A 12,153-nucleotide genomic window follows, 5' to 3' on the forward strand; every position below is an offset into this window, starting at 1 on the left:
TAAAGATAATTAAAGAACTACATTGAAAAAGACTTTCGAAAGCATGATGACTTAACCACGGGTAAAGAGATATATAAGTACGTCTCTGCTACTGACTTGTGAAACTGGCCTGCTGCAAGTGAAGTGTAGTTAGCAATAAACCATTTGTTTATTTTTGTAGAGATTTTATTGACCAAAGGACCAGAGTAAGCCAGCTAATTAAAATCCTCCATGATCCCCGATTCATGTCGCAAGCGAAGTAGATCCTTCTGAAAGGTTCGAGCCTGTCCACAATGATCGGACTGAGACGACCATGTCTCAGGGTCAGAGTTCTAGAAGTCCTTTTTTGATAAGCATTAAGTGCCTCCTGAGCGTTTCCATATCCGATTGGAAGTTCCAACTGACATGGTGGACCCATAACGGCACGCTAAGACCGGAAGGAAGGTAAGAGATCCCCATTTTTCAACTGTGTCGTGCCAGAAGTACTCATTGCCTCACGGGCAGGGGAACGAGAATTGACCTCAGCTGAAATATAGCCTCCTTCGGATTCGAACCCACGACTGTTCATATCAATAGCTTCAGCCAAAGAGGCTGTTTATAAGAAGGCAACTAAAAATCTGAATTGAAAGCTTTAATTAGATAGTTTAATTAACCTATTCTAATTTTAAATATAAATTTGAGAGGATAATAAACTAAGCATTCATCCTAGTTGATACACGTGCAAATAATGAACGGAAAAGAATTAGCAGATATAAACACTCAAGTACTGGACTACATTTCAGAAATCACTGATTCTGTGTCTTCCCTTGAGATAGCTACCTCACTGAATGTAGAGCACCAGAGAATAGTGGGATCCATCAAGAGTATATCATCCACCGACTCAGAAGTATTGTTTTATAACCACCACAGTTGTTAAACTATAAAACAGAAAACTATTCTACACTTAAATTGACACCAGAGGGACAACTTGCTTTATCGAATGGAAGTTTGGAGGCCCGAGTGTTTGATCTCTTTTCTCAGAAGGAGTCATGGACTAGAGAGGAGATCAAGGTTGGTGATGTTAAATTTTCAGACATCGTTCCCTAATGCCACGATTGGACTAAATATAGCCATTTCTCTCGGATGGGTTGGAATGGGGGACGACAGTCAGTTCCGGCGAAGAGTCGATGAAATTTCGGACTTGATTCCCCAAAGACTGAGCAGATTGGGACCCGAAGAGAACGTCGATGACCTGATAAAAAGGAAATTGGTTGCTAGGACAAGAGTGAGTCACATTCTGGTCACCAGGGGACCTGCCTTCAGGAAAGAACTGATTAAAGCAAAAACCGATTTAACCAGTGATATGATAGCAGAGTATTCCCTTTATTTGATTCCAGTGGCTCATGGGAATCTTCTGTTCTAAAACCCTTCAATTTTGATGCTTTGGGGTTGAGTGTGGGGGGAGGCAGTCTCATGCCTTTGATGAAGGTGAGGACTGCTATTCGATCCATATTCCTGGAAATGGGGTAATGATTGTTCGGTTATTCAGGTTCCGGGAAATGGAGACCCATAATTATGTTGAGAATTCATTCTGGAACTTCGACACTTTATTCCAACCACAGAAACATCCCGCAAGGGATATGCACGACACGTTTTTTCTTTCAGACCCTGCCAATAGCGATGTTCCCGAGGGAAACTATTGGCAGCAAGTCCGGGACGTTCACATGCGTGGATATCAATCGGACTGGGATGTGAGGGAGTCTCAGAAGAACGTGTTGAGGACCCACACGACAGCAGTGACTGCACGGACACTTTTTAATTTGGCCGGAAAGGAGTTTAGACCTTCAAAATTCTTTTCGATTGACCGGGTATTCCGAAATGAGACTTTGGATGCGACCCATTTGGCCGAATTCCACCAAATCGAAGGTTGTGTGATTGACTACGACATGTCTCTCGCTGATCTCATCGGACTCGTCACTGTTTTTTTCAATAAGTTGGGTTGTCTTCATTTCTGTAATGGCAGGGATCACTGACCTCCGATTCAAGGCTGCTTACAACCCATACACGGAGCCGAGTATGGAGATATTTCATTACCATAAACAATTGGATAAATTGGTGGAGATTGGGAATAGTGGATTGCTCCGAAGGGAGGTTCTAGCACCGATGGGGTTCCCGGATAACGTGAATTGTATTGCCTGGGGCTTTTCATTAGAGAGGTTTGTTTATTCGAGTTATGGTAGACCCACCATGATATTGTATGAGATGAAGAACATCCGAGATTTGGTGGGATCGCGAGTTGGGTTGCAGAACATTAGAAGTAGTCCAATTTGTCGATTTAACGATCTTACCGGAAATTAATTTCTTCTTTATGTTTATTTTATTTACTGAGCATTTCCTAACGATTTTTCTACGCGGTTTTTTAGATGAAATCTATTGATGTCGTTTGCTTTCGTATACAGTAAAACCTCTGGTGCTCGCCATTTTTGGGACCGAAGAAAAAATGGCGAGCAATAGAATTTGGCGAGCAATGGAAATAATCAATAAATTTTTTGACTTTGAAATTTTGAAAACATCTCGGTTTTCGATACTTTCCGATCATAAGTGATCCTTCCAAGTCATATTTGAGCAAAGAAACAAAGAGAATCGAAAGAAATTAAAAGGAAAAAATTAACTAAAAAAATCTTTAATAGTTTTTTTTAATTCAGCCATATTTCTAATAACTGTGTCGATTAGTTCCAACGAATTTATATCAAAATTTTCATTTTGATAAAAGAATGACTTTATTCTTTTCAACATTTTCAAAGCCTCTTCTAAATTCACATGAGATTCGTCATTATGAGTATCTTCATCGTCATATTTTTGTGGGAAAGAATCTCCAGCAATATTAAGGTAATCATCAATTTCATCTATTTCGGTAAATTCATGATTAATAAAATCATCTTTATCCACCTGGTCCAATATTTTCAAGATATTTACCATTTGATCATAATTATCAATTTCAACAGTTGGTCTTTCGAGTTGATTTTCACATTCGATCCATTTTGAATGTCCGAAACACTTTGTAATTGTTTTGGTCGTTACTTTTTTCCAGGCAAAATATGTAAAAAGAAGACCGTCTTTTAAGGTTAATTTTTTATGAGCTTCCAGTGGATTTTCTTCATTTTCAATTTTTTCTAACATAAACTCAAATTTGAGTTTATTAAAAGGTCCTTTGAAGAATTCCATCCAAGTTAATAGTTCGGTGTCAATAACAGAATAAGTTAGATAATCTCTTCTTATTGGAGAAAATGGGATCAGTAGACATTATTTTCTCTTTTCCAAGTCTTAAATCGTTCACAGCCCTTCGAGATATTTTTTTCTTCAAAACAGAAGAAAAAATGTAAGCTATACGGTCCATCGTGAGACTTTTGTTCTCCTCCATGTACGCAATAATGCGACGTTTTTCATTAAAAGACAATCTTGTGCACTTACGCATGTTGAATTTAGCGTGGTTGAAACAACAACAACAAGAAGCCCTGCCGCAAGATGAGAACGGTATGTTAACATCTCGCTTGGGCCAGCCACATAAGATCAAGACAGAGAGAACATGTTATTAGGAAACTAACTAATCCAGAGGAAGACGTCCCGAACGAAGACATGTATCTCTGCTCCATCTAATTTTTCTTTTCGAGTGTGGCTAAAGTAGACATCCGGTTCCGCAGTGCTTGAAGAACTTAGTAGTTTTCCGAAGCTCCTGGGTTCAAATCTCACTGTTATCATTTCGGCGGAAGGTTCCATGCATATTACATGCATTCCGGATTGACGAGTGACGCCGTCAACAGTGGTTAAAATATTTTATGAAAAAATAGTTTAACCAAAAAATATTTTTAAAAATTAATGGCGAGATTTAGAAAATGGCGAGCAATAGAATATTTATCAAAATTTACTAGAAATTTTTAATTTTTTGAAAAATATGTGGCGAGCAATAGAGGTGGCGAGCACCAGAGGTTTTACTGTATTTTAAAATTAGTAAACTTTTATGACAAGCTTTTGATACTAAATTAACTATTTTGTTACGAAATATTTAATGAATAATAAAGAAGAGGTACTCTACAAAATGAGCAAACACCGTTAAGCTTATAGAGATTGGAATCACTTCCCAAAAGTGCTGAAACATGTTAAGGCGAAAAAGCACCATAAGTATGACCTGGTTACCAATGAGCTGAGAGTAATCAACAATGCCAAAGTAACTCTAGTACAGTTTTTCTCAAACTAAGTTCCGCGGTCCTTTTTATTTAGAGTCTAAAATATTGATACTGGAACATTGTTTTAAGTAAAGTCCATAAACATTGGTCTAGAAGGACTTACACAAACTTACATTTAGTCTGTTCATCCGGAGAACATTGGAGAGTGTGCGTGTAAAACATAAGATGGAATGATTCCGCCGAAGAATGCCAAAACATTCGGTTTACAAACGAAACAACGGAGGAAGCTTTGCCGAACTTGAAAAAGACCTCAGAAGAGGCCATCCCTGTGAGATGGATGTTTGTGCCAATTGATAGATCGAATCTGCCTCGAAAAGGAGAAGAATCGACTGCGAACAGACGCATTAATTATAAACTAAAAGAAACTTTTGGTTTATTTCTTGACATTCGTTTTCGTGATGAATTTCACAGAATTATTGCTGGTGTTATCAAGTTTAATTTTGTATTTAATCGCGTGATTAATTCCGGCCAATATTTTGCAAAATTTTGTATTTAATTAAATTGTTGTTTTTGTTAAATTAGATCATTCATAGAACATATACGTGCCTTACTGATTACACAATAATCGATTTTTTCTTGTTAAAAAAATCTTGATTTTTTGTCTGAAATGAATTCGGAGTATAATTCACGATTCTTAATTAGGAAGAATATTAATCAATGAAAAGATTTCAATATATGGAATATCTGGAAATTATTTATTATAGATAAATCATGTTTTTATCATTAGTAGTTATAAAGATACTTGGTTTCGCTTGGATACATCTAGAAATTTAGATTCACAGTTAAAGTTACAAGAACAAATATTTTTAATAGGTAATTTATATGAAGCACGTATGTTCTAATTAATGTTTATCCACCTGTTATATCATAAATTAATTTTACCAGCTATTTTTGGAATTTTCCGATATTTAATTATATATAATCTATCTTTAGAAACACATTCGTTCCATCATTTGATACATTTTCTAATAACAACATATAAATAGTAACAATATTCAGCTTTATAAAGTATAAAAAGGTGAACTATTGTCATTTTATAATTTTTGTTTAACTTTTATTGTCATTAAATTGGATGCAATTATTTTACAATTAACTTATTAGTAATACTAAAAGTTGTAATATGTTATCAATTAAAAATACGTCGATTTAGACGATATAAATATACTTCTATTTAGATCACACATTTATGGGTAGGAGGAAGATCAAAATAGAAAGAATAGCCGACGATCGAACAAAGCAAGTACTATTTTGGGTTTATTTATTTCAATTAGGTGACATTCGCAAAGCGAAAAGCTGGGATAATGAAAAAGGCATACGAACTAAGTGTTCTCTGTGGATGTGATATAGGAATTATCATCTTTAGCGAATCTGGTAAAATTTTTAGATACTCCAACACTAACCTCGATCAGGTCACTCAAAGATACAGGAAATGTAACTATTATAGTCTAAACTATATTTTAGACAGAGAAAGTAATTGTTCTATGGAATCTAATAGTGGAAATTCGACTGATTATTCAAATGAAACTGTATATGTGTTTACATTCATTTCAGGCACATAATCATCAAAGTATCTTTCCCAGCATAGAAAAACCGATTAACGCTACTTTTAATCAACATATATGCACTTTCCAGCCCTTTGACGGCCAAATATATGGTTTATGCTTGACAATATATAGCAGAACCCGGAGAAAATTTATACCACGCCAATCAAATGTACAATTCTGGATTTGGAGTTCCTGAAACTGGACCATCACAACAAGACTATAATACTTCAATGTTCTCATTATTCAAAAAATAAAGCAACAGGAACATAAATCATTATCGTCGATTTCTGGAAGACTACAATCTAACAAAAAAGAAAATTTCGGCAAACAATAAGTACTGGCATTTATTTTTTAGCTCAAGAAATTACAATTATTCGAATTCTTTTTCTACACCTAAAAAATTTTAATTTAAGGATTTTTTACTTTTAAATAATCTTTTAATGCTAACGTTGTTAGTAAAATTGACGTTTTATTCTTTTTTTCGTTCGCGTTCAACCTTTTAAATAGTTTGTGAATTCAAAGTATTTTCCGATCCGCAAAAAGGATTCCTCTAACAGTTTCGAGCCATTCGATTCCTATATTTTTGATTCTGACACACAGACATGATATTCTGCTTATAGTTTTCTTATAAGGAAGATTTTGGTCATCTACTTTTTGTCCGCTGAGATCTCTCCCGATTGTGTTGGAAAGAAGCGTCTGCGGCAAGTTTAATAACCAAATTCAAAATTGAAAATTTTGATGATAATTCTGTCATCACTGTCAACATTGAGTCCTCAAATCACCCGCAAAAACGAGGAGTGAGAAAGACTTTAAGCAAGTTATAATTTTGGTGACCCCTTGTAGAGAAAATCTAGTTTTTTAACGCGACATTGAGAATAGGTGTCTAAATTTGTCTATTGATCCAGCAAGTATTTTAATCACATTTATGGATCATTTCAATCAGATTAGAGCAAAATCAATCTGTAGTTCCAGAGCATTCTTCAAGTCCCTCTTTGACTTTTATCTATACTATTTTCCATACTAAATGGGATTAACACCAAACTAAGTGGGATTAGCAGAAAACTAAATTAGAAAAATTTTGGGGCCACGTTAGACCCCTTTTGGGTATTTTTATTATTAAGTTTATGAAATATCTGATTAGGGTGGATCCCTTCAAGCCTGAGGATCCTTTAAAGCCTGTGACATTTATTTTTCTAGAATCACATTATTATTTTTCATTTAAAAAGCGTGAAACATGAAATTTTAAATATTTTTCAATAAATTCCTTTCTCTTGATTTCGTTAATTTCGCAATTAGCTTTTTCAGGCTCGAATCTCACTTTCTTTAATGTATACAAACTTAGATCGAGATGTCGAGCGATACTTGATTTTGATATTGATAATTTTGGAAAAACTAATTCAAATTTTCGTTTTATTCCATGAAGGGTAATTGTGCTATCGTCTTCAATGCATGATATAAAAAAGTCGACATGTTCTTTGTCAAACTTTTTTTTATAATTTCCACCTCTCGTGTCAGGTTTAACTCCATCCCTTATCCAACGATATGCTGTTGTTCTCTAGATATTGAGTTCAATTGCTGTTTTTTTTCAATCCCCACCTGATTCTGCAGCTGAAATTAAATGTATTTTATTTCTATGCATTTGATTTTTCTCTTCAATGATTTACGTGGAATTTTTATTTGCTGCGTCGAAATATAATATTTATAAGACAAGAGAGACAAGACAAGTTTTATTTCCCAACAAACCCATAAATTAATGTTAGGGAAAAAGCCAAGAGCAGAACAAGAGGCTAATGAATGTGGGTTTGATTTCATTGTATAGGGTCATTTTATGAGACACCACATGTCTCTTCTTTGCATATACCCAAAAGAAAAAATTACATCATAATTTCCACAAGTGATGTAACAAATCTTCTATCCTTCTGACTTTAACGTCATAAGCATCTTCGATTTTTGAATTTAAGTCCAATCCAAATGCCAATTTAATAGCAAATCTTATGGTCTTTTCCAATTTTTTCACAAAAATGCTACTTTCTTCGGACTATACCATCCTTGATAGCCATATATCAAGAATGGCTCAATACTTGTAGAATACACAAAAAGGAAAGTTTCAGGCTCCAAATGAATTGAGTAAGGATTTCAACATCCTGTAGCTTTCTCTCTTCGTGATCCTTAAAAGATCCTCTTCGATCTATCGATACTCCGAGATACTCAAGTTTTCCAGAGTTTTTATATCTCCTGTATTTACATATTCATCGATATTTTTCTTTTACTTGCAATCCATGTGACTGTGATTTTCTTTGACAGAGTCAACCCATTGTTTTGGCACCACCTCCAATATTTTTTATATGGGTTTCTACCCTTTTCATGAAATTTGCTTACTTATGCTTGAATCAAGCACACAAAATGTCATCAACATAAATAATCATACGACTATTTATGCTCTCGGTTTTTGGTAACTCACTCATTACACAATTTGAGAGTAGCGGACTGAGAATTGACCCTGCGGAACCCTCTTCGTAATTCAATTTTCTTAGAAATTAGATTTCAACACGTATATACGACCTCCTTCTTGAAAGAAAGTTTTCTATCCATAATAATGCGGTTTTCCCAATTCCTGCTTTTGACAACGTATCAAGAAGTCCGTAGTGCCAAACACTGTCAAAGGCCTTCGTTATATCCAAGCACGCTATTGTAAGAAATTCCTTTTTTCTCCTCGAAATATCAATTGCAGATCTTAGCTCTCTGAGACAATCTCCAGTCCCTTTTTTATGTCGAAAACCCAATTGATTGTCAGAGAGAAAATTATTATCCTCAACAAGCCTTGAGAGACGATTGAAAACAATTTTCTCCATAATTTTCGAAATTGAGCAGATTAAGCTAATTGGCCTATAGCTATCTGCTTTTGACTTAGGCTTTCCTTTTTTCACGACCTTACGTACAATTGTTCGTTTCCAGGTAGACGGAACATGTCCAAAACTCCACGAAGAATTGTATAATATATTTAGTAATCCAACTAAAATCTGGTCCGCATTCTTGAAGATATTCATTGGGATAAAATCCCATCCTAGTGCTTTATTTTTGCAATCTTTTATCGCAGTATTTATTTCTTCTTGTGCTATAGCTTGGCACAAGGGACTATTCAGTTTCGACGTTTCTTTATAGTTACTTCTTGTATTTTGCACTACTTGTAGAATAAAGGTGGCTGGATCAGTCTCTTGAATTCTGGACAATTGTTTACGTAATATATCCGGTATTTCTTCCTTTGGAATAGTAAAACCATCATCTGATTTCAGAGAAATTTCTTCTTTTTTATTACTTGGCAAAACCATTCTTGCAAATAGTTTCCAAAATTTTTGATTCTGTCGATGTAGCTTTGAACATTCTCTTTTCCATATTTTTTTCATATTTACAACATCCATTATTTTCCTCTTTATTAACTTGATCTGGATTTTAAGTTCTTGGGAGTCAAAGAAATCCCAACACCTCTTTAACTTATTTTCTAATTTATTCTTCTCCTGACGTAGAGAACGTTCTTCTGCTCCTATTATTATATTCTCCTGCGGTAGGAGATTTTTTCTTTTTCCATAATTTTCCAGATAATTTAGTAATAAGCATCTTAATTTGTTATCCAGGTTATCGATATCTTTCGGTTTCGAGATCCTCAAAGAATCTATACCACCAAGTTTCATTCTGATGAAAAAATTGAAGTGATTCCAATCAATTCTACTAATATCATATCCAACGAATATATGCTGTGTGTGAACCGGGCCAGTTCTTAATTCAATCGTTTGTGGAATGTGATCACTTCCTACGTCATTTTCAATATATGGAGGATTGCACATTTCACTCATCTTTTGAGGCATTATGAACAGTCCAAGTCTATCACCACTATAAGTTGCATAGTGATTTATTTCTGCCGACGTCAATATTTTCAGTTCTCCTGATTTCATCCACTTTACAAGACATTTTCCATTTTGATTTGTTGTAACACATCCGTAATCAACATGCTTCGAGTTCAAATCCCAAACCAAAATCGGATTCACGTTTTTGTTAAAGAATTCGTCAATAACCTATTGTTATCCATCCAATATTTGTTTGTATTTGAACGCTGACTAACCATTTACAAGTCAATTTTGCAGCTGAGAACATCATTTTTGCAATCTGGAATTAAATTTGCAGTCAAGAATGGCAATTTTGCATGTAAGAATCCGGTTGCGGTTAGGAAATCATTTTTGCAAATAGTAAATGAATTTTGCGACTGGGGAAAACCAATTTTGCAATCAAGAAAATAAATTTGCGGTCATGAAAACCATTTTTGCAAGTGAGAAATTCTATTTTGCAAGAAATTTTTATTACAAATAAGAATTGTCAGTTAAATCTTCACATCGAATAACTGAGGGGTAATATCTCTCCACATGATTCGAGAATTCCATTAACTTTTGTGGAGTTAATACTTCTTTTGCCTCAATTGCAATCCTTTCCAAGATTCTCATTCTGAATTCGGTTATTGACAGTCCTCTGCATTTTTTTTATAATTTATAATTATATCCATATTTTCACGAATTCTCTTTTACTTCAGCTTTGAATGAACTCCAAGCAAGTTCTATGGGGTTGATTAAATAAGAATATGGCGCTAGTCTTAATAATTCACTATTTTCTCCTGGATTTATTACAGACTCAAGTTGACTGTGAATAGGAGCATTATCAATTACGAATGTTGGATGTGTAACTCCTGATGCATCACATTCATTAATAAGTTGCCTAAACCATGTTTTACAGGACTCCCCTGTATATGAGCCTCTTCTGCACTTAAAATTATATATTTGTGACGATGACATTGCAGCTATACAATGTAAATTTTGACCCTCTGACTGGGTGCAAGAACAATAGACCGACACCAATTTTTGAACGTCCTTCTTTTACGACGACAAAATAAATTAAAATTTGACTCATCTATCCAAATTATAGTTCTTCCTTTAGATCTCGCATTCAAAGGACGTGTAAATACTCCATTCTTTTATTTTATTCCTCTGTATTCATGTTTATTGTGACTGGCCGAATTGATTTCAATGAAATAAATGTCCATCAAGCCAATTTTTTACTGTATTTACACAAAAGTAACATTGAATTGAGCTTGAATTTTTTCAGTACATTCGACCAATGAGATCTGGCAATCGCATTCAATCCAAGTTAATAGAGCAGATATAATTTCTTCACTTTTTTACTCCAAATCTTTCCTCCTTTAGGAAAGTAATTCAATTTTTTTATTTTAATCCAATAATATGCGGTCCTTTCTTTCACTCCAAAGACCTGCATAAAGAGCGCCAATCTCCATCTCTATCGTGTGGTCTATGATCAATTCCGTTTTTCCATTGAATATTCCGTAATGTCCTCTCCTTGTCTGTTTATGCAAATGTCTTCTGTACCATTTTCTTGTGAATTTTCGGAGACTTCTCGATTTTGTGTTATTTTTAATTAATTTAAACGCAAAAATACTTTATATATTGTTTAAAACGCATTAATGTTGCGTCAAGGTTTACAAAAGAATTTGCAAAATTGGAATTTCCTGCTAGCAAAGGTAGTATTCCTACTAGCAAAATCGATTTTCCTAGCCGCAATTTCATTCCCCACTTGCAAAACTTCCGTTGGCGTCCAATGGTCTGCTTATGGAAGACGAAACTATACGTATCGGAGTGTGTCTTCGACTTGGACTTGAAATCTGCAACCTCACCGTTGTCGCTGTGGTTTTTTGATTCCTTCGAACGGTTTACACGCATTGTCCTGTAGGAGGAGTGCTGGCCGATTTCCCCGCCACGTCCTCCTCAATGAAGTGGTGAAAAGGGCTTTGGATTCTGCGGGATTCCATCGACCCTTGACCTATTGGGCTCTGCCGCAGTGACGGAAAGCGTCCTGACGGGATGACTATATTCCCCTTTAGAGGAGGAAGGGATGTTTTGGATGTAACTTGCGTCGACTCCTTTTCAGATACTGTGCTCACAGGAACAGCCAGTACACCAGGCTACGCATGTGCGCTGGCAGAAGAAAGGAAGTTGACGAAGTACGCTGTGCTTCCGAAACGTCGTTGAGTTTGTCCCCCTAGCCTTTGAGACCTCCGGTGTGGTTGGAAAGAAGGTAGAAAATCTGTTGCGGGTTGTGGGAGGAAGAATCTCACAGAATACAAATGACCGGAGGGAGACGAGCTGGCTTTTCCAGCGCATCTCGGTTGCAATTCTTCGCGGGAACTGCCTCTCTATCCGCAGTGCTTCGTCGTCGGACTAACCCTCAAGTTCACGACATTAATTCTCTATTAATTATATTGTACATTAAAAAAACTTGTTTTACTTGCAAAACCGATTTTATGACCGCAAATTAATTTTCTTGATTGCAAAATCGATTTTCTTAACCGC

General features: G+C 35.4%; 1 protein-coding gene across 1 annotated transcript; it reads left to right on the plus strand.

Moving 5' to 3' along the window:
• Nucleotides 1-1,487: 1,487 nt before the first annotated feature.
• On the plus strand, nucleotides 1,488-1,991 carry LOC115227361 (phenylalanine--tRNA ligase alpha subunit-like). The gene has a single exon (XM_036498603.1). It carries the CDS (start codon nucleotides 1,488-1,490, stop codon nucleotides 1,989-1,991), a length of 504 nt encoding a protein of 167 aa, XP_036354496.1.
• The last annotated feature ends 10,162 nt before the right edge of the window (nucleotides 1,992-12,153 follow it).

This window comes from Octopus sinensis, unplaced genomic scaffold, assembly GCF_006345805.1.
Source record: "Octopus sinensis unplaced genomic scaffold, ASM634580v1 Contig02842, whole genome shotgun sequence".
Taxonomy (NCBI): domain Eukaryota; kingdom Metazoa; phylum Mollusca; class Cephalopoda; order Octopoda; family Octopodidae; genus Octopus; species Octopus sinensis.

Bases quoted from the DNA above. Each gene is read 5' to 3' on its own strand.
- LOC115227361 (XM_036498603.1), top strand. From the start codon at position 1,488: ATGATTGTTCGGTTATTCAGGTTCCGGGAAATGGAGACCCATAATTAT.